We start from the raw sequence: 24843 nt of genomic DNA, 5'->3' as shown, positions 1-24843 counted from the left end.
ATCGCCACTGATGCCCGTACGCTTAAACTGTATCGCCACTGATGCCCGTACACTTAAACTGTATCGCCATTGATGCCCGTACACTTAAACTGTATCGCCACTGATGCCCGTACGCTTAAACTGTATCGCCATTGATGCCCGTGCACTTAAACTGTATCGCCATTGATGCCCGTACACTTAAACTGTATCATCGCCATGGATGCCCGCACAATTAAACTATATCGCCATGGATGCCCGTACACTTAAACTGTATCGCCATTGATGCCCGTACACTTAATCTCTATCGCCATGGATGCCCGTACACTTTAAACTGTATCGCCATTGTTGCCCGTACACTTAAACTGTATCGCCACTGATGCCCGTACACTTAAACTGTATCATCGCCATGGATGCCCGTACACTTAAACTGTATCATCGCCACTGATGCCCGTACACTTAAACTGTTTCGCCACTGATGCCCGTACACTTAAACTCTATCGCCATGGATGCCCGTACACTTAAACTTGATACAAAAGTAAACAATCAAGGTTATTCATACTTCAGCGCGTGATCTTTAGTAGTTGCTACGGAGAACTATTTTCCGGACTTGCATTATTGACACCATAAGACCGAGACGTTGATAAATAAGTCGGGTTAGAATTGATTATATACATAACTAAAACGTTATACAAACAGTTAAATACGTAGATTCTAATTAATAATATTAACGCTGATATCAATAAATTAAGACATGTACTAAGCTATTTGTGCAAATATGTAAATATAAAATATGTAAGTTTGTTGTTATTAGATAGTAAGATTGTGATGATTAAATAAGAGATTGATTGGTTTTTCTCTATTTTAATGAAATAATAACGACTGTGTTTACTGTTATCATATCAAACAACAAGGAAACAATGTTTTAAAGCAACATCAGACCAATCTTAGTATACACACATGTGAAAATATTTTACACAATCATAAATAACGACAGTTTAGTGATGTTTTGCTAAACGTGTGCATCAATTCATCATATCAAACATATGTCATTTCTGAAAACATTATTATACATTTTTAAACAAAAATCTATCAAACTGGTTATGGAATGTTCATACGCGATAATAGCATGGAATCAAATGGTACAGAGGTTAAGTTTTGTGTAAGTGTTTTTTGTGTGTATTCACAAACATACAGTTTTCTAAGTTATTCAACAGATCATATGAATAAACGAGCGAACATTTTTATAAGGTGTTTGGTGAAACTATTATACACAGAATGAAGGAAAATCCAGGTAACAGTGGTTTATAGGACACGAACATATGGTGATCATTGTAAAATAGAAGCATTTTCTATTTAAATAAAAATACAGATCTAATTTAACAACGATTAAAGCGTTCACTTATTATCAACACCCACACATGCAATTTCTTAACAGCTCATCAACATTAATCCATCGAGCCTTCGTCTGACAGAGAACACGTGCTCGTTACTTCCGGTTTCATGCCATCCTTCTCACTGTCTGATTTATCTCTAGCGTCTTTTTGCTCAACACTTGTGACATCACCGTTGGCAGCGACGTCTTCACTAGAGGCGATTATTTCATCCATGACGTTTGCTTCATCGGGAACCTGACTCGAATCCGTCTCCTTTAAGTTCGACAGAAAAAGAAAAAATAAACATAAATTTACCGCTTGCAAAATGATTTTTGAAAATCGCCCTTGGGCATATATATAAGCGGTTTGTCATTTAGGTCTCGTTAAGTTTTTTATGGATGTGCATGTGGGTTTTGTTGATGTTGACGTTGATGTAACAATTGTAACAATTCATAAAAAATAAACATGTTTATTTTTGTTTAAAGTAGTTTTCATTTTATAACTTGTATATTTATAATTTATTACTTTATAATTTACCTAACTTTCAACCAACATATTGACGATATTGTATTAAATATTATATTTTGTTAAGTGCAAATTGCAGAAATGTTGTAATTGAAATACAAGTATGTACATGAGCAGACAAAATAGGACATACAAAGGACACGTCAATTATTTTCATGGAAATTACAAAAAATACGGACATACGTACTGAAAGTCGCCCACAATGTGTAGGAGCAGACACATCGTTTTACGTATAAAGCTGATCCCGACACTAATAAATCCAACTAATGAATGTTGGTCTAATTGAACCTTCAGTTTATATTTGCACGTAAAAAGTAGTCAGCAAAACCTACCAATCAATATTGGTCTGAGTGAACCATCAGTTTATATTTTCACGTAAAAGTTAGTCCGCAAAACCTACCAATGAATGTTGGTCCGAGTGCACATTCAGTTTCTCTTTGCACGTAAAAAGTAGTCCGCACTGTAGGCAAGGATACACTTTGTCACCACTGTGCGACTTCATGTGATCCATCTTTTGGGTTTTCTCTGTAAATTTAAGCAACGCGTGTCATGAGTAAATGTTTAACATATTTATTGCATTTCGATGACGTCGAACGAATTTTGGCTTACTAACACAATATTGATCATTTTTCCTGGGTAGAATCAGTGAAGAATGTCTTTAAAATACTCAACCATGGTGATGATCGACCCCTGGACCTCCCAATTACTTTTCAGTTTACGCATTCGCTGCACCGACGAATACAAAATACTGAAATTCTAGTTTTAAGACACAGAGATACGGCGTTGTTTTCAAATGATCGGAAATAGTAGAAACTGTGTGATCAGTGACAATAAAGTACAGACGCATTAAACTGTTCAACTGCCTTATTGAACCGTCTGTAAAGGATTATTAAATGGAAGGTGTATGTTATTGTATTCATTGAATATTATTTATTAAAATCATACTACAACAAGAAATGTGTTTGTCAGAAACACTATGTCCCCTTCTGCGCCGCTTTGACTTCTTTTTTTTAACCTTTGACCTTCAAGGATGACCTTGACCTTGACCTTCCAACACTCATAATTTGCAGCTCCATTTGAGAAACACATGCATGCCAAATATGAAGTTGCTACCTTCAATATTGCAAAAGTTATGGCAAATGTTAAAGTTTGACCAAACCAACACAACGTACAGACAAACAGACGGGGCAAAAACAATATGTCCCCCACTATAGTGGTGGGGGACATAAACAGCTTATCACCAATCGAGTTTATCCTTTCAGTGTACCCAATTCAAATACTTCGAAACTAGAACAGTCGTAAAGAATATCTTGTTAACGTCAATTTAGTAAGAAGGGGTCGCCACCACTACTCACTTGCAAATCGTACTTGACACACAGGACATTCGTACTGGTAACCATGGCATTTCGCCGCCATGTGAACAGACAAGCCGACAGCTGTTGAAAACACACGATTGCATTTGGAACATACGTGCTTCTCTCCTGAAACGCATATGCCATTTATTGGATTTTATCAAAACGTGGGTGTGATATTCGTAAAACTTGAGGATGCAGGGAGGGAGGATATCTTACACCCAAAACCTCACTGGGTACATCAAAACTTATCCACGTTGAAATAGATCGATTAACGTCAAAAATTAAAGCTGTCTTGACATTTTACAGAAAGAACTCATCACATCTGGGACACAGGATGTGACGTTACATCATACACATGACACACAGGATGTGACGTCACATCATGCCCATGACACACAGGATGTGACGACACATCATACCCGTAACACACCCGTTACACAGGATGTGACGTTACATCATACCCCGTTATATAGGATGTGATTTCAGGTCATTACTTTCTCATAGTTTCAGCTAATTACCTGCTATAAAAACATCGTTAATGAACATTTAAAATAATGAAAACATTTGGTGAATGAGTTCAGGGGTGTATGGTCTGTTGATCCCCTAAGTTTTTTTTTAAAGTTCAAACATTTTTCATAACTAAAGTCAATTTAAGAACTATTAACTTTGCTATATTGACATTAAAAAAGGTTGTAATCAGATGAAATTAGGAAAAATACACCCATGTAGTAAACATAAGCCGTTTAATGGAATTCGTTAACGCCAACAAGAAATGTGCGTATGGCCTATTGCATTATAAATATAACAAACAACACAGAGAGGTTTTTTAATTATGATACACGCATCGGACTTTTCAGTTTTTACAAAATTCCCGTATTGCTGTTAATGAAAAAAATGCATTGTAATATACAGTTTCCTTTCACACATATTTTAATGTACAGCGTGTCCTTGACTACCGGTAATCACAAATTGACATCACGATTACGATATTGTTTCTGCATGTGTAGCCGTGAAACTGGTTTAATTTAAACCGCAATTATTTGCATTGCCCGCTCAAAGGCGGTGACCACAAATTTTAACATGTGCTTGTTCATGCTGTGCTGTAAGTTTTTTCCTGTCGTGTATATGCATTGTGTCTATTGCCTTTAATAAAAGACTTCCTGATGGTAACAAGAATGCCCCTCCTGATATTGCTCACCAAATTTAATTATGTATTCGGTGGCAAAGCTTGACTGTTGTTTGTTTATAACCAATAACAAATATTTGTCGTTTGTAAGATCTCGCATAAAGATTATACTATTTCTAACAAATGCGCATCAAACCAGATAAATAATATGATAATACTAGTTATTCATTAAAGACCAGCATATTTGCTCGTCATGAAAATGCTCTTGGCCTGTCCGCTTTCAAAGCTTGCTGCGCTGATTATAATTCATTACTTTTTAAATATAATGTTCATGTCTGAAAGTACCTTTTCTATGCGTGCTCATGTGTGTCAGAAGATTATGCTCCGATGAACATTCCTTGCCACACTCGCTGCACGTGTGCCTCAACTTCATGGGGTCCATGGACTCGGCCTTGGAATGTTCTGGATTGAAAATAAAGTTAATTAACACTTCTTATTTGCATATGTGGAACCTGTCAGACAAATCTGACAAGAAATTTAAACTTCTGACAAATAGGATGGACCTTTCGCACATACATGTCTGATTAAAAGTGCAAACAAGAGGGCATAAAAGGCCCAAAGTCGCTCGCCTGAGATTCAAAGGAACTGACCTGTTCCGTGCAGCCCAAGATGTCATTAGAACAAATGTTCTAACCAACTTTCATGGATAGTGAACACCCTGGCGGCAACGTTTTGCAACAGACCGGGACCATTTTCGTACACATCCAAGGTAATATTCTGACCAAGTTTCATAAAGATTGGACAATAAGTGTGACTTTTAAGAGTGTTAACAGGTTCTTACAATAGCCAAATGAATAAAATTGTACCGCCCCTGGTGGCCATGGTTTAAAACCAACTGGACCAATTTTTAAACTCGTCCAAGATATCATTGGGACAAATCTTCTGACCAAGTTTCATGAAGATCATACAATAAATGTGGCCTCAAGAGTGTTAACAAGATTTTACTATAGCCATATAGCCATATAAGGAAAAATGCCCCGCCCCCTGGTGCTCACGTTTTTCAACCAACCGGAACTATTTTTCATCTCATCAACGATTTCATTGGGACAAATGTACTGACCAAGTTACTAGTATATGATGATCGGACAATAAATACGGCCCGCAGAGTGTTAACAAGGTTTTACTAAAGCCATATAGCCATTTTAGGAACAAGAGGGCCTGAAAGGCCCAAAGTCGCTCACCTGAGATTCAAATGAACTGACCTGTTCTGTGCAGCCCAAGATGTCATAAGAACAAAATGTTCTTACCAACTGTCATGACTAGTGAACACTCTGGCAGCCACATTTTTCAACAAAACAAAGTTTTACTATAGCCATATAAGGAAAAATGCCCCGCCCCCTGGCAGCTATGTTTTTCAACCAAGCGGCATCATTTTTGAACTCGTTCAAGATATTATTAGGATGAATCTTCTGACCAAGTTTCATGAAGATCGGACAATAAATGTGGCCTCTAGAATGTTAACAAGATTTTGCTATAGCCATATATAGCAATATAAGGAAAAATGCCCCGCCCCTTTACAACCATGTTTTTCAAGCAAACGAAACCATTTTCGAACTAATCCAAGATATCATTGAGACCAATCTCAATAGCCATATAAGGAAAAATGCCCCGCTCCCTGGTTGCCATGATTTTAAAGCAACCAAAACTATTTTGGAACACACCCAAGATATCATTGGGACAAATCTTCTGACCTAGTTTTATGAAGATCGGAAAATAAATGTGGCCTCTAGAGTGATAACAAGGTTTAACTATAGCCATATAAGGAAAAATGCCCCGCCCCCTGGCGGCCATGTTTTCCAACAAACCAGCATCATTTTGATCTCTTCCAAGATATTATTTGGATGAATCTTCTGACCAAGTTTCATGAAGATAGGACAATAAATGTGGCCTCTAGAGTGTTAACAAGATTTTACTATAGCCACATATAGCCAAATAAGGAAAGGTCCCGCCCCTTGACAGCCATGTTTTTCAAGCAAACGTAACCATTTTCGAACTCATCCAAGATATCATTGAGACCAATCTTCTTACCAAATTTCATGAAGATTGGACAATAAATGTGGCCTCTAGAGTGTTAACAATGGAGTTAACTACTGGTATTAGAAAGTATGTACAGGTTATCTTTCTTTAACAGACTGTTCACATGTTTTCACAATATACATATAGAGAAAACTGCCCCATCCCCTGGCGGCCATGTTTTTCCACCCATCATGACCATTTTTGAACTCGTCCGAGATATCTATAAAATCGATCTTAAGACAAAATTTCATGATGATATGGCCAAAAATGTGACTTCTAGAGTGTTCACAAGCTTTTTTACTCTATTAATATAAGGAAAATTACCTCCCCCCCTCTTGCGGTCATGTTTTTTTTACCGATCCGAACCATTTTTGAACTCAACCGTCGTATCCAGAAAACAAATGTTCTGACCAAATTTCATGAAAATTAGACAAAAATGTGTCACATGTTTTCACTATATATATATAGATTCATGTATAGATTTGAACCATTTTCAAATCAACCAACATATCATTAAGACAAACATTTTGACACAGTTACATGAAGATTGGGCATCAAATGTGACTTCTACATTGTTCACAATGTTTTTCTTTTTTTTTGACCTAGTGACCTAGTTTTTGACCCAGCATAACCCAGTTTCAAACTCAATCGAGGTATCAATGGGACAAATGTTCTGGCCAAGTTTCATGAAGATCGGACAATAAATGTGGCCTCTGGAGTGTTCACAAGGCAAATGCTGACGCCGCACGACGCACGACGGACGACGGACAAAAGGCGATCACAAAAGCTCACCATGAGCAGAGCTCAGGTGAGCTAAAAATGCCCCGCCCTCTGGTGGCCATGTTTTTTAAGCAACCGAAACAATTTTCGATGTTGTCAAAGATATCATTAGGACAAATCTTCTGACCAAGTTTCATGATGATCGGACAATAAATGTGGCCTCTAGAGTGTTCACAAGGTTTTACTATAGCTATATAAGGAAAAATGCCACGCCCCCTATGGGGACATGTTTCTACCAACAGAAACCATTTTCGAACTCATGCAAGATATAATTGGGACAAATCTTCTAACCAATTTTCATGAAGATCGGACAATGAATGTGGCCTCTAGAGTGTTAACAAGGTTTTACTAAAGCCATATATAGTCATATCAGGAAAAATGCCCCGCCCCCTAGTGGCCATGTTTTTAAATCAACCAGCATCATTTTCGAAATCTTCCAAGATATTATTGGGATAAATCTTTTGACCAAGTTTCATAAAGATCGGAAAATAAATGTGGCCTCTAGAGTGTTAACAACGTTTTACTATAGCCATATATAGCCATATAAGACAAAATGCCACGCGCCTTGGCAGCCATGTTTTTCAAGCAAACGTAACCATTATCAAACTCATCCAAGATATAATTAAGACCATTCTTCTGGCCAAATTTCATGAAGATTGGAAATAAATGTGGCCTCTAGTGTTTACAAGGCAACTGTTGACGACGCACGACGGACAAAAGGCGATCACAAAAGCTCACCATGAGCACATTGTGCTCAGGTGAGCTTAAAATCACATGTCGCATCCATCCAATCATTTTACGGAGTCTTATTTGCATCAAAGTTCAGTTTGACAGCGTTGTAGTTTGGCATATTAGCCAGAAAAAAACGTGATTGTAAAATCCAACTAAGCTTTTTATATATTCCCAAGATAAACCGGATCTGGTCAAATAACGCAATAACGCAAATTATCTTAATATGATACGAGCATACTTGTAGATCTATCTTAATTACCTTTATAAATATGACGTCAATCGTAATTACCTATATAAACATGACGTCAATCTTAACTCCCTTTATAAATATGACGTCAATCCTAATTACCTTTATACATATGATTCTGAAGTTCACTCAAAGTCTGGAAATTCTCTGAGCAACAAGGGCATCCATGTGTCCATGACCCTACAGCCGACGCCAATGATGCCACATTGCACATTTTGTAATGCTCCGACAGAAGAATGACCGATCTGAAACTCTTGTCACATTTTGTGCATGACAAGTCTGAATCTTCAACATGCTTTTTGACGTTTTGTGCTGGGCTTTGAAATTTGACTGTGCTTTGACCTTTCCCCGGGCTGTGACCTCTGAGAGACGAGACTGGCTTTTCCTCAAAGACTGGGTGTGCAAGTGGATATATTGTCAGATGCTGACTTAAAAACCCTTTATCGCTGTCAGATAAACTTGTTTCACGCGACTTTTGATGAACGTAATTGTGATTTTCCAATTCTGCACTGAAGAAAAATCGTTGACTGCATAAGGAACAGTTGAACTTTCGCGCCAAGACGCCATGATCAAGTGCGTGAGTTTGGATCTCGGCCGCGCTTTTGAATTTCCTCCCGCATGCGTGGCATTTGAATTCAGAATTCGCAAAAGTGTGTTCTATTAAATGGCACTGAAGTTTTGCTGGCGAATCTAAGATTGTGAAACATATGCAACATTCGTGGATATTGCCTTCCGTCATCATATGTGTCGCCACGTGCAGTTGTATTTCCTGCTCAGAACTGAACGATTCCTGGCATTTGATGCACTGGTAGGACTTTTTGTGCGAGTGCACATGTTCTTCGAGACCGCTTGAAGTCGTGTATCTAGCGCCGCACTGTGGGCACGGGAATTCCGCCTTTCCAAGGTAGCACGGTTTGCAGATGTAATAGGTCCGACCGGAGCCATTTATTTTCGACACGAGATTTTCATCTGAATCAAAACTTTTGAGACAAACACAACAAGTGTAACTACAGAATGACCTACTTTGGAAGTGATGCTTTCCGTGCATTTGTAGTTCTAGCAGCGACGAAAGAGTTTGTCTGCACACAATGCATTGCATTACTGCCCCTTGGAAACCATGTTCCTGCGAATGGAGATAGAATTGTTCTTCAACGTTCAGCGGCATTTTGCAAGCAACACAAACATTGCCCTGCTGTATCTTGCAATGTGTAAGTTTATGTTCCGCCAAAATACCAGAGGATTCGAACACCTCGTCGCAAATGTTACACTTCTGTGACCCGGTGTTTACGTGGATCTTACTATGCTTTTCTAATTCAGATTTGCTTTTAAAAGTCTGGCTACAAAACGGGCACGCCAAGCAAACTTTGTCACCGTAAGTAGAGATTAATTTCTCTGAATATGTAGCTTCCGATGTTGGCGATTCTGGTAAATTAACTCCAGTCAAAGACATCGATGACGTCAGCGATGAGGTAAGCGCCGTGTGTAATAACGAGGCGGGTTTGTCCGAAACAGACGATATTTCCGGTTCTGTCCCATTTCTGCTCACTGTGTCTATGTAAATTACGGGGTTACTTTCAAAACTACCGGAAGTTGAGGTCACGTGCTTTGGACTGCTCTCCGGACTGTATTTGTTGCCAATTACGAGCTTCAGACCATGGTCCTGCATTTTGTGGCTCTGAAGTGAAAGTTCATCTAGAGAATGTGCATGTAAACCGATACCATATGGTGGGGAAAATGTTGCTAAAATTGCCAATTAATTTCTTTTCGCCATCTTAGTATTTCACTGGGTTATAGACAACGTACACAAATTTTAAAATGCAGCGATGACATAATGTAATCCTATCAGATCGATCACAAGAAATATATATAGATAGATATACTATAAAATAATTATTATCCGTTTACATGTATGTGTGCTGATTTCGTTGGTGACACAAATAAAACAAGAGGGTAAGAAAGGCCCAAAGTCGCTCACCTGAGATTCAAATGAACTGACCTGTTCTGTGAAGCCAAAATGTAATAAGAACAAATGTTCTAAGTTTCTAACCAACTTTCATGAATAGTGAACACCCTGGCGGCCACGTTTTACATCAGACGAATACATTTTCGTTCACATCCAAAATATCATTAAAACAAATATTCTGACCAAGTTTCATGACGATTGGACAATAAATGTGACATAAAGAGTGTAAACATGTTTTTACGATAGCCTTATAACGAAAATGCCCCGCCCCCTGGTGGCCATGTTTTTCAACCAACTGGAACAATTTTTGAACTCGTCTAAGATATCATTGAGGATATTTTTGTGACCAATTTTTATGAAGATCAGACAATAAATGCCTCTAGAGTGTTAACAAGGTTTAACTATAGTCATATAGCGATATAAGGAAAAATGTACCGCCCCCTGGTGCCAATGTTTTTCAACTTTCTGGAACTATTTGTCAAGTGTCTAAGATATCATTGGGATAAATCTTCTGACAATGTGTCATAATAACCGGAACCATGTTCGAACTTGTCCAATATATCATTAGGAAAAATCTTCAGACCAAGTTTCATGATGATTGGACAAGGTGGCCTCTAGAGTGTTAACAAGGTTTTACTATAGCCATATAATGAAAAATGCCCCGCCACCTGGCGGCCATGTTTTTCATCCAACTGGCATCATTTTCAAACTCGTCTAAGATATTATTGGGATGAATATTCTGACCAAGATCGGACAATAAATGTGGCCTCTAGAGTGTTAACAAGGTTTTACTATAGCCATAAAAGGAAAAAAGCCCCGCCCCTTGTCAGCCACGTTTTTTCAAGCCAACGGAACCATTTTCGAACTTATCCAAGATATCATTCAGACCAATCTTTAGACCAAATTTCATGTATTGGACAATAAATGTGGCCTCTAGAGTTTTAACAAGGCAGATGTTGACGGCGCACAACGGGCGACGGACGACGGCCAGAAGGCGATCACAAAAGCTCACCATGAGCACATTGTGCTCAGGTGAGCTTAAAAGTGCATGATACTATAAATGTTGCACCTGACGTTTCTATTTATGTATTTGATGATGATGATGATGATGATGATAATGATGATGATGATGATGATGATGATGATGATGATGATGATGCTGATGATGATGGTGGTGATGATGATGATTGGACAATAAATGTGGCCTCTAGAGTTTTAACAAGGCAGATGTTGACGGCGCACAACGGGCGACGGACGACGGCCAGAAGGCGATCACAAAAGCTCACCATGAGCACATTGTGCTCAGGTGAGCTTAAAAGTGCATGATACTATAAATGTTGCACCTGACGTTTCTATTTATGTATTTGATGATGATGATGATGATGATGATAATGATGATGATGATGATGATGATGATGATGATGATGATGATGATGATGGTGGTGATGATGATGAAGACAATTTGTAAACAATCAGCATATAAAGACAGTTTATTATTTCTCTATTTCTCCAGTTTACATATATTTACCTGCAGAGCCGAAAGTTTGCCAAACTTTACGTCACAAATATTGCATCTGTATAGATCTTCTGGACTCTTCCACACCAACGATCCACTGCTTATAACGTTTGGGAGTCCGGACGGAAACAACGGACCACTACCGTCGCTCAGTAAAATACCGCCGCCATTCGCCGAACTAGTCAGCTTTTGAAATAACTGGTGATTGTCTCCCAGGAGGGTGGCGCTTCCGGCGACAAGAGTTCCGCTTGGCTGGCTCCACGCTTTGGTTGTAACATTTTTATTGAACAGCATTGAACTGGTTCCCGACTCCTGCTTGATGACAACATCGCTTTTATCCGTCTTAAATTGAAAATATATGTATACGACAATATTAACACATGACATATTGTTTTGTTTTTTTAATGTAATACTTATACATTCTATGGTAGTTAACCCTTAATTCGTTGACGGTACTCAACTTCAACGCACTTACTTTTGCATGCGTTCCGTTAGAACTGGTGACGTCATAATGGATGTTTCCGGTTTCCGAACTGCTTCCCGCTTCGGAATGCACGAGCTGTAGGTGTTTATCGAGCAGGTATTCCACGAGAAACGATTCCTCGCACATGGAGCATTTGAATAGTTTGTTGTGCGTCGCTAGGTGGCACTGCAGATCCATTTCCACGCTGAATGACTCCTTGCAGAACAGACATCTAAAATGGTGATAAAAAACGATTTAATAAAATAGAGTGAAGGATAATAAGCTGGTTGTGATTTCTAATTGATTGCGAGTATCACGAACCAATTATTTTTCAGTGATTCTAAAATTGATAGTGGTTAATAATGACTTCATATCGGACGTTTAACCTTTCTTGTCTATCGCATCGCATTAGATTGCAGCTTCAGCTTAGTAAAAAAAATACATGTAAATTCATTATAAAATGCGTTCCTACAAGTCTTTACAGTGTCTTACAAGTTGATATTTTACGCTTGACAGTAAATTAGTGGAGTTAAATGCATAACATACATGTTAATAGTTTAATTTTATTGGCAGAACAGAAAAATAAGAATGACAACATTAACAACGTTAAAAAGAAAATAAAGGAACATGTTCTCACCTGTAAGGTTTTGAGAGTTGCAGATGTTTCACGCGCAGGTGCAGTAGCCACTCGCTTTCCCGCCGGTACACGACATCGCAAGTAGAGCACCTGTACAGCTTGCACTCGTTACTGTGCTTGATAGCAAAATGGACCTGAAGTAACATAACACAAATGTAATAGTATGTACCGCTTGCACTCATAACTGTGCTTGATTGCACCTGAAGTAACCGTCGCTCAACTCAAACTTGAAGAATCCTGTCTGATCTGGTGAGCTTTTGTGCTGTTTTCGGAACCATTGTAATGTTAGCTATACCAACGTATTTTATTAGCATGTTCCAGTAAGATAAGGCCAACAATGATATATCTACTAGGATATTAACAAGGTTTCAATACAAGGAAAATTGCCTCGCCCTTCTCTCCCGCTGCCATTTTTACATTTTACATAAACTCGGTCGAGATGTCATTTCAACAAATGATCTGACATAGGCATTAGCTTAAGGAAGAAAAAATGTTTCACTATAGATTTATAATAAAAATGCACGGCCTAATGGAGGCTTAATGTTTTGAAGGAAACGGTTTTATTTTTTAAACTCGGCCAAAATATTATTGGAATCACTGTTCTGATCATGTATCAATGTTCTGATCATGTTTCAATGTTCTGATAATGTTTCAATATTCTGATCATGTTTCAATGTTCGGATCATGTTTCAATGTTCTAATCATGTTTCAATGTTCTGATCATGTTTCAATGTTCTGATCATGTTTCAATGTTCTGATCATGTTTCAATGTTCTTATCATGTTTCAATGTTCTAATCATGTTTCAATGTTCTGATCATGTTTCAATGTTCTGATCATGTTTCAATGTTCTAATCATGTTTCAAAGTTCTGATCATGTTTCAATGTTCTAATCATGTTTTAATGTTCTGATCATGTTTCAATGTTCTGATCATGTTTCAATGTTCTGATCATGTTTCAATGTTCGTATCATGTTTCATGGCGATTGGGCCAAAAGTGTAAGTCTAACAGTAATAACACAACATTCTTTAACCCTTTGCATGCTGGGAAATTTGTCGTCTGCTAAAATGTCGTCTACTGAATTTCTAAAATTAGCATTTTCTTAGGGGGGGGTTTCCAAAAAATACTATCGGAATAGCAAACAGTTTGGATCCTGATGAGACGCCACGTTCTGTGGCGTCTCATCTGGATTCAAACTGATCTTGATGAGACGCCACGTTCTGTGGCGTCTCATCTGGATCCAAACTGTTTGCAAAGGCCTTCAAAATTCGGTTCCAGCACTGGAAGGGTTTAATTGACAGTTTTGGGAGAAATGTTCTGAAAAAAAACATGTAGATTGGGCAATAAATGTGGCCTATAGATTGTTCAGAAGGTAAACGTTGACGACTCACAACGTACGACGAAAGACGACAGACATACGAATCAATTGAAATTGATGACATGAATGTTGCTCACCTGTATATTGACCTTGGAATCGTAGACGTCCTTACAGAGAGAACACTGGTACAGATTGATGGCATGGATGTCCATCAGGTGTTTCTGAAGCTCGTCGGGCTTATCGTAAGTCTTGTTGCAGCTCTTACAGCCGTACTCGCTCACAGGCGACAGGAAGTGGAGCGACAGGTGCGCCTCCAGCTGCTCTTCTGTCAGGAACAGCTGAATGAAAAACGATGGACATGTGTAAAATATATACGAACCCAAGGCTGTTTCTTCTTTATTTGTATTGTTAAAATTTCCCAATATTGGTTGTTAACATGTTTTTTCCTTTAGTAAGGTGTGTTATGGAATAGGATTCATTAGTATTACGCCCGTTTGCCTTTGGGTTAATTTGATTCGTCGGTTTATATCGTTTCAACATTACAGCTCTAACTCGTATGATGATAGTTTTTTTCTGATCGCCGTAGACTCACGCAACGTCAGTTCTATTCATTTCTTTGTGTATTGATGGCTACCAAGAATCAGCTTAGACATTGTTTCAATTACATGTACATCATGTCAATTTTATTCGCGGTCGGTATTCGTACCCACTCGTTTCAATGTGTTTTTCACACGTGATACATAAACTTACTCCGGAATCCTTCGTAAAATAGGCAATAAATCGTCTGCTGATCCAGAGTGTGTTTTTTCTCACCTATTGGGGATATGACCTATACGCGTGAAATCGGGAATTTAGTTTCAATTTACTTGAAACTGAGTGAAAAAAGTAGAATTCCTTGGTTTATAATTTTTGAATAAATATTAATTAAATCGATACTAGTAAAAATAAACATAAAAACTGTCAGTTTTACGGATATTATAACTTCAAAATTTGTATTGCATATACATCCTTTTAGTTTCGATTAAAATATAATAATTACCTTTGAACATTGGCGGCATGTTAGTTGGCCAATCATAGACCCAGAGTGCAGTTTCATGTGCGTTTCGAAAATATCAAGGTCGGTAAACTGCGCATTGCACTGCTCACATTTCATTCCTTCTGTTCTTGGAGTATTCTCCACTTTCCTACTACCAGCAGAATGTGGTCGGCTTGGAGACGACTTCGACTTGTTGCTAGGCATCGTTGCTCTATGGTGTATGGTGCTAGTGGGGCTTGCAAGCTTCTGTGCGGGGGACCTCAGATGCCGCAGTATTTGCGAAGGTTCGGGCACGTTTATGATTGTGTTGTTTTCGGGATACGACGAAAGCGTGTCTTTAGATCGGGCCACCGGGACTGAAAGTCGGGATGAATTGGTCAGAATTTCGGGACTTTTCCCATGATTTCGTTCTTCAAATCGTCTCACGAGATCGGCGTGAGTATTTGTGATGTGCTCATTCAAAGCCGACGGGCTTAGAAATAGGAGCGCACAAAAGCTGCATGTATATACATTGTCCGCTTGTCTCTGTTTGTTGTGGTGGTTCCGCTTCTTGTGGTCTTGTAGCGATTCGATGCTCGAGAACTCTTTGCCGCACAGGCTGCACGGGTATTTGATTCCCATGCTGGGCTTGTTTTGGTGAATCGCCCGCATGTGCTCGTGCAGGCTGTAGAGGTTCTTGTACGGTGCGTTGCAGTAGTTGCACGTGTACACCTCCGTGGGCTTGACGGTGTGCACGCTTTGCATGTGAAGTTCCAAGCCTTCCAGCGAGTCAAAATCGTCCCGGAAACAGTACGGACATATGAGGATGTCAGATACGCACATGCCGTTAACAGACGACAGTATACTTGCCCCGTATTCGACGCCTTTGAATTCAATACATTCTATATTGCTGTCTTTGGTGTCAATACCGTTCGCATTCGAATCGTGACTTTTCATGTGGGCAACAAGTTCGTCTAGACTTAAGAAATACTTGAAACAGAGCGGGCATCTGTTGTGATCAGAACGAAAGGTTGAATGCGCATGCTCAATGTGAAGCGCCAACGCGATTGGTCCGACGCAGATGGCAGCGCAGTGTTTACACTGGAACGCCTTGTTTCCGCTTGCGTGACTTTCTCTGTCAGTGGCACATAAAAACACAGCGCCGCTTTCTAGACACGTGCCACCGTCGTTGGCGTCATGTTTTGAGCGCGCGGTTTTGGGCTTGTGGGCGTTCTGGTGCGACATAAGGGCGGCCATTGACGGAAACTCCAGATCACAAATTTGACAGCTGAACACTTCCGGTGAGTCATGCTCTGTCTTCATGTGGTTCAATAGGTCGTCGTCCCTGAAACGATATTTCATTAACATTAAGTACATTACATTGAGTACAGTAGTATACAAACAATAACATAAACACAAAAAACAACAACAACAACGAAAAAATACGTGTCAAGCATGCGGGTAGTATGCAGGCATGCTATTTACTATCCATGATATTCAACTAACAGACTTATGCGTGTTTTTATTGTTAAAGAAGTATATAGTTCGAGATTTTACATGTTATCCAACATTATAAAAAATAATCTAGTTTGCTATAAAATTATGTGTTTATACTTTACTTGCATGTACGTGTGTTTTCTTCATTATTTGAACAATTGACATAGCCTTTATCGTTAACGCAAAGAAATTGCAGATTTAGAACCGAGATTGAAGCCAGCCTCTGTCATAAAGTATCCGCAACATCATTCTGTACTTTCACATAACGGCCACGCTCAAGGCTTGCACATAAATCATTAACTAATGCGTATACAAAAAGGACCGATCCACTAGGGAATTTGCTAAGCATGGCCATCTCGAAATGCCACCACAATTCAGTTCTCCGCTGACAACTTATGACTGGTTTGCAATGCATTCTCGTAAACCATTAACTAATGTTCAACAAAACAAAAACCAATCCCCGAGGGTGCACACGCAAAGCTGACAGAATCGGGTTGGGAATCTCCAATCAGATCGAATTCGGGACTGTTTCTGCCGGTAAAATGTTGTTAAATCGGATGCCATTTTCTTTATTATTTAAACGGATTGTTTAGTTCTGCGGCAATGATTTATTCGACAAATGTTCTTCTGATGAATTTATGCGTGCAAGTGACCTAAATACAAATGGATAAACGTATGTATGATACGTAAACGAAATAGAGCACCACGTTACAAATAACGTTATATAAAGGTATTTATAAACACTATTAACGTTCATTACAAAACACACCAATGCTGTGTCAGGAATTGAAAACAACAATAACCGTGTTTTTATTTAAATGTATAAGGACGTGTTTGTTTAACAAATGAGCCAATATAAATTGATTGCACTGTCTTGTTAACAGTTTCGAAGATTGTCGTTCGAATCAAATAGGATCCAAACCTGATACATTTATAATTTAACTATATATAGCTAGAAAGGCGTGTTTCCAATTTTGCATACAATTCAGGTGCCATGTTATTGTAGAATGTATTGAACTACGTTGGTAAAATGGCCATTTCCCCCGGAATAAACCTTCCATAGACAAGCTATTATGACCCCCTAGCCGATAACGATATATTTGCGATTTCCATAAAACACAATTTTTTCGCTCACCGCCAGATTTGCATGATTTCCCAATTCGTTTAAAAGATGTTACAAGATATCAATCCAGTAATAATGATACATGGAGGTCCGGCTATAATGATAGCAATTGTTAAAGCACCGCAAATCTTTTCAGCCAATTACTCAGGAACATGATAATTCCCACAACAGCGGCGCCGCAGTAAGCCTCTATGCCGACAAACCGATGAAATATATGTCCATAAAAACTGTTAGTCACGTTTTCGTTGTAATAATTTCACTCGAAAGTGATCACGGATCTAAAATCAGTTGATGCAATTTCATCGCGAGAGGGACATTAAAATCCACTTCCTCCCACGGGAAATCAAAGAAGTAACATTTTCAAGAAATATCCGAATTCTCAGACGCGTCCGGATAGACGTACTGGAGAATTTATGACGAACGAGATATTACGTTACCTCCCCCGGGAACCGTTATACATCTACCGCAGACTACGGATCAGAAAGGCACACTGCTAACGACATTGACAATGTATGTATGGACAAACGATTCCCTCCTTTCTAACGCCATACGTGTGTGCTGTTGTGGATTGGGTTTTATTTAAGAGTGCATCTCATTCGCCTGTTTGTACTTCTCACATAACCTGATTACGAAATACCACGTAAGCACGGCTATGTTGAGCTGACTTTTACCTCTTAAATTAAAATTGTAATGTTATTATTAATTCGTATTTAATCAGACAAAAACCTCACATTTGTTAAATGCACAAGCCCATATGGAAATGAAACACTCGTTTTCTTAAATAATATTGGAATGGTGAATTAAATTTCTACGCAGTTGATTAGAAACCAATCAATTAAATTAACATTGTTTGCATGTTTTGCGCTATTTGCATCGGATGCAAAATTTTACCAGATTATGACCGTATTTTAACGAGCAAGTACGGCGAGTTGAAATAGCCAACTTATTGCGACAAAAACATGCTGCAAATATATACCTTGTACCTTATTGAGCGTGCAAGGTACTCAAATAATTTAGCGAGCAATATATTAAACTTTCTTTCATGCACGCTAACAATTGCAAGTTCAGACAATATCCCCACTGATTTAACAATTATTCGAAATACTAATAAACGAAAAAAAATGAATACAAGGTAAACCTCTCGAAAATTGAGAAAACAAAAGTAGAAGAATAGCATCAGTAATATTTAAAAAAATTACCTCGCGAAAACGGCGTCACACCGGGTACACTTTTCCTCCTCGTGCAATTTCAGGTGACGATCGCGAGTGTGCCTCGCTTTGAAAACGCGCGGGCACTTCCCGCACTTGAAAGGCGGCCCTTTGACGTTCGCCTGAAGTAGAGGCTAAATATGCGATGAAATGCAAACACGCAAATGTTCTACAAATCATAATGCTGTGATATGAATCTTTTAAAATATTCACGTGAGAATATGTTTGCCTCTCTCAAAAATGTCGCTATAGAAAACAAAAATTAAAGGCTTGTTTAAAATTTTAAGGGACACCATTCTGTCAAAAACAAATAAGAGTTACGGGTACGTGAGTTTCTTTGGTAGTTCTTGACGGACAATTTTATGGTAAAACGGTGTTTTAATTTTACGTAAAGAATTTAATATACCGGACTTCATGAGCAAACATTACGCAATAACTTCCTAATCTGCAAATATGTTATGTGCAAGGTATTTAATCTATGTTCAGTAACTTTCATGGAGATATGTCCTGCAAATTATCACTAAGGATTGGGGGGGGGCTAAACATAAATTATCGTTGAGAAACTATATACAAATCTTTAAAAAAAAAACAAGCAATATATGTCCCCTACCGGCTCCACCGTTGTAAGAATTTTTTATTTATTTATTTTATTTTTTTTGTTGCCATAGCAACCAGAATTTTTGAAGTAGGAACAAAATGAAATGACTTGCATTATGTCCATGTGCAATCTATCCATGTTTCATGTTTCATGAAAAAATATTAAGAACCTTTAAAGTTATCGCATGTATAGAAAAGTGTGACAGACTCACAGACTCACGGACTGACGGACTGACGGACACACAGAGCGCAAACCATAAGTTCCCTCCGGGGAAAAACTGATAGCGGACAAAAATATAAAGCATATTGATTTTCGGTAATTAGTTTATCATTATCGCGCAAAACCTGTTTCCCGGCGCTTTCCGCTTGTGACGTCACCGATAAGCCGGAAGCAGAATCCTGGGAATCTACCGAACGGGGAGTGCAGCTACCATCTCGTTCGATCTTCACTTCAACTGCTGACAGACAAAGGTTGGCTAGAAGAATATGATTTCAATCACTCTCGTTTCATGCTGATTGTAATTATGATGATGTTGAAATGTACGAAGATAAAGATTATGTTGAGGTTTTTTTGTGAAGTTATTCATGTGTTACAATTTTTGAGGGAGGAAAGTTTATAACTTCACAAAACAGTATATACACTTAACATTTTATTTGCGCACTATGATAATAAATATATACACAAATGAATAAGTCTCTCATACTACGTGTCTCTTTACATCTCAACGTTCCATTCCACTCTCCCCAGCCTCTCTCTCAACCTGGCTTTTCATACAATTCTGTCCACCCTCCCATATTTGGATGTGTGGACAGACACAGATAGGACCTAACATTTAATTGGTATTTATTATTGCAAGTGTTGACATATTTGACAAGCAGACTCTGCGAGCACCAGAAAAGACCAGTGTTGCTAATCTTTATTACAAAATGATGACCAACTGGTATCCTGTTCTGATAACAAATGCCCACCATGCCACATGGAATCAAACAGAGCAGTCTAAATTGAAATCATATACTAAAATTACAACACATGGCAAGTAAAATAATGCTGGTGATTTAACTAATGATACGGATGTTGAAATAAGTGTTACTACTGATGATTGTGATTATACGATGATGATGATGATGATGATGATGATGATGATGATGATGATGATGATGATGATGATGATGATGATGATGATGATGACGATGATGACGACGATGACGACGATGAAGACGATGATGACGATGATGACGATGATAATGATGATGATGATGATGATGATGATGATGATGATGATGATGATGATGATGATGATGATGATGATGATGATGATGATGATGATGAGAAGGGGGCTGAATGAACAAGCGGGGGAAGAGCATGATTGATGAAAGCAACGACGCATTGTGATCGCAAATTATCTATTACTTTACCAGAACAATGTATCATTTCGCTTTGAATCAGTTTGTTTTTGTATCTCATCAAAACATCAAATATGATTTATTGTTTTAGCGGTCCCAAATGTTACCCCAGATCGTCTCAAATGATATCGCATTAGTTTGTTTCCAATTTGAAAATGACGTTATTCGTTATAAGAGCCCGGCTACCGGGAAATTGCATCGGTCTCTCCACGGAATAACTCTAATGATGCGATTTTGACGTTTTAAACCCGATACCGGCTTGCAAATGAAAATCATGCAGCATTTTTTGCTACTTAACCATTTGAATTTCAAATGAAAGCCTGTTGATGCGAAGGAATTCGATGCGTTTGGATATTGCAATCCGCGCGTACGTAGTTAAAGTGCGTTAACGGCAAGTCGCTGAAATTGTACTCATCATAATAGATCGCTAACAACTACTTGAAATAGTAAATTGTACTAGTGATCGTAATATACAATTCCTCTTTAAAATAACGTTCGATGTTGTAGCTTCGGGAATCCCGGAATGCAGTATGTGTTATGTGAGGACTGATACTTAATAACGCGACTTTTTAGTCAAACTTCACGAGGCCCGCCATTGGTACATCACAATATACGAATAATTGACAACATATCCGTCTTACCTGAGTTTTCAGTATCATCTAGTTGTAGGTAGTATGATGTATTGTTTTGTTATTGAGAAGCGTACGTTTGCAGTGATAAGAAGTGTTGTTGTTGTCGTCGTTGTTATAATTTTATTGTTTATTAAATTGATGTTATTGGTTTCGACAGTAATAACACATACAAAAGGTACGAAGGACACTTTAAATACCTTACCATCGAGTGAATCTTTAAACCAAAATTGGTCGCCTTACGAAAGGAACCACATTATTTTGCGACAAATATTAACCTAACATTAGAGACCTTAACAGAGAGAGAGAAAGAGAGAGAGAGAGTGAGAGAGACCGAGTGCAACTACACACTAATTGCGATATAACAGAAGACGTTCGAAGCACGTATCAGCGGTACCAAATTACACGTAGGCCGATGGGTGTCTCTCGGGAACGCGTCATTTTGTATGGCCGAGCGCCGTCTATGGTAACCACTTCCTTTGGAAATCCCTCGGTTAATTTATTGCCGTAATCAGTCCATGTTTTAGAAAACCCATCGCTGGTTATTTTATACGACCCCATGGGATTACCGATCGCTGCGGATGTATTGGAAACCGAACACCGCCTTTGTGACAGTGATTTATCCTGTTCCTTGTGGAGGTCCGTGAAATCATGGTTTACAGATAATTAGAAAAGGCATACACTGTTATGCAAAATGATTCCTACTATTGTAAACCGCTTTGCAAGCAATTAGCGCATTTAGTTTTGCATCCTAATATGGTGTAAATCTCTTGAAGCTTCGAAAACATGTTAGAAAATGACTCGTGTTCGTTCGCAGAATTTTAGACACTGGTTTGCGAATGGGTTACTTGGTTTAAGAAACATGATCTATAAATCATAGCGCATATACGGGAAAAGACGCATCAAACGTTAAAGTATTCTAGATTTACGCACTATCTGAATGACTATACTATTGTGTACAGAAACTATATATCGCTATACTTTGTGTGTACGGTCAGAACGGTTTTGACGCCCCAACTCTGCGATTTGGTGATCAGAAAAAGACATGATCAAGTGCAAAAGGTGTAGGTTTATAAACCAATGGTGCCGTGCTTTGTAAAAAGTGGGTGCAATGCATGTGCGTAAAGTGTCGTCCCATGGACGACAATTTTCACCTAAACTGCATTTTTGCAAAGAAAATACTTTCTTTAAACGAAAAATAAATTCAATTAAATTTATAATCAATGTCACCAACATTAAAGGACACGGTAATTCCAAGTTCATATTATGTACGTTGCATAAAAATACACAAAGAACATCAAATCAGTATTATGTTTGGGGTGGGGAGTCATCATTTCATTCATTTATTCAACCCGATATCTCAGAATTGTTATCTATATTTTTCGAATACCTGTCGGCAAAGAAAGGCTCTAAAGATAAATGTCGACATCATGAAACAAAAATGTACTTTCAAACATAATAATAATTATTACGGTCTACATACATAATGCAAATGGTAAAAAAAAAACATTATTCCATTTTTCGGTGCGATTTTTAGTTCAATTACATATGGTCTCATTCCTTGGAGATCTACTTCATGCGAAGACCAGTGTATACATACACCTTCATGCGATTGCATTATTGTCTGTATGACCCGGTGCGAAATGGTAGGTACCAAGAAAATAGTGCGCCGTTAATATGTCTGTTTATAGTTCATAACGATAAACACGATGAATATTCGTGCACGTATTAGACCTTATAACGTTATGTATATAACCTATACAGTATTTTTATCAAATAGCTAATTATTGAAAACCTTGTTACATGACCGCAGATGCAGTAATTGACCTTAATGTTCGGGAACTTGCTGTTTCGCGCACGCGTCGTTTCCTCCCTATTCATTTCGCCCCCCTCCGATCACAACGTGAATTAATGTACGAAATTACTAGTACTTTGTTTTGACATGTTGTAGTTGAGCTAATTATTCCTTCAATAAAAAATTAATGAAAAAAATACATTCTTTACTTTGTATTTGAAAGGTATGGTGTGCAGTTAGACTCCCCTTTCTGCTATTCGGTCATAATGTACAACAACAATCAAAACAGCTCACATAAAACTTTGAAAAAAAAACGTTGTGCAAGTATTTATCGAATAAAATGTTCAATACTGCTTAACGCATCGTCACTGATCTATTTTGTAGATAAATGGTGTATCATCGATTAAAAACAACGACATTTGACAATTAACATTGCTCTAAGGAAACAATCGGGGGATATGTACCTTGTCGAAATTGACGAAATATTTGATATTTTACGTATAATACACAATTGATTGTTCATATTACTCAACTCATACAAAACAACTGAGCCGCAATGGGAATAATTACTTTACGGTTGTGCGTTAAGTGTCGTCCTAGATTAGCCTGTGCAGACGGCATATTATCGCACAGTTATTGCACTTAGGTGGTTTTCGTGATTAAGAAGTATCAACAACAAACTTATTAAGTGGAGAGCTCGCATTTGATAGAATTTTTGTTCACATGAACCATAACTTTTCCTTCCATAAATGCACGACTCTTTCATACTGAACGTTTTGGTATGGCATTCTGACACAGTTACTTGAGTTACTCGCGGGCTGTTCTGGTTGTATGCTGTTTGCACATAGCCATGTTCACTTTGACCCTGAGTAGGAAAGGGTTAACCCTTTGCATGCTGGGAAATTTGTCGTCTGCTAAAATGTTGTCTGCTCAATTTCTAAAATTAGCATTTTCTTCATTTTTTTTCAAAGAATACTATCTCAATAGCAAACAGTTTGGATCCAGATGAGACGCCACGTTCTGTGGCGTCCTATCTGGATCCAAACTGTTTGCAAAGGCCTTCAAAATTCGGTTCCCGCACTGAAAGAGTTAAAAAACGACAATTAAGAACATGAATAGAAAGTTCATTCTAACCGTAATTTATTCTTATTGCTTAGTGTTATTTCTGGCCAACAGTCTTTATACGCTCTCGTTTTGATTTTAGTAATTACTTGCGGTAAGAATTTCTCATTATAATACAACAGAATATAATTTAAACGTTCAATTCTTATACGTATATCTCCATTTATATAAATCTAAATCTGAGAACTTTGTTATTGAACATACGCGTGTTCGAACGTCATTAGAAACTTCCTTCTCAATAATGGACTATCATGCTGGGTTTATTATTTTAAGCCCTATTCCCGTTTCAGCTTCCTGCTGGTTCCCTCCGGATGACCGCTTCTGTGAGTTGCAAACGGGCAACAATCGATAATTCAGCCTCTACG

At 38.3% G+C, this 24843-nt stretch overlaps 1 protein-coding gene across 1 annotated transcript in view; it reads right to left on the bottom strand.

Annotated features, from left to right (window-relative positions):
• Positions 1-824: 824 nt before the first annotated feature.
• Positions 825-24843, bottom strand: part of LOC127843608 (zinc finger protein 91-like) — a 37762-nt gene continuing 13743 nt past the window's right edge. Inside the window, exons 4-15 of the mRNA XM_052373293.1 lie at positions 19874-19986; positions 18923-19053; positions 15128-16448; positions 14226-14426; positions 12773-12906; positions 12148-12367; positions 11685-12014; positions 8296-9868; positions 4704-4820; positions 3233-3358; positions 2278-2402; positions 825-1625 (exon numbers count right to left, since the gene is read on the bottom strand). Of these exons, the coding sequence (XP_052229253.1) occupies positions 1425-1625; positions 2278-2402; positions 3233-3358; positions 4704-4820; positions 8296-9868; positions 11685-12014; positions 12148-12367; positions 12773-12906; positions 14226-14426; positions 15128-16448; positions 18923-19053; positions 19874-19986 (4592 nt within the window). The 3' untranslated portion in view covers positions 825-1424. The remainder of the gene's footprint in view (positions 1626-2277; positions 2403-3232; positions 3359-4703; positions 4821-8295; positions 9869-11684; positions 12015-12147; positions 12368-12772; positions 12907-14225; positions 14427-15127; positions 16449-18922; positions 19054-19873; positions 19987-24843) is intronic.

Source organism: Dreissena polymorpha, chromosome 9, assembly GCF_020536995.1.
Source record: "Dreissena polymorpha isolate Duluth1 chromosome 9, UMN_Dpol_1.0, whole genome shotgun sequence".
NCBI classification, from domain to species: domain Eukaryota; kingdom Metazoa; phylum Mollusca; class Bivalvia; order Myida; family Dreissenidae; genus Dreissena; species Dreissena polymorpha.
Note: the sequence above shows the minus strand (reverse complement) of the source record. Positions and strands in the feature narration are given on the sequence as shown.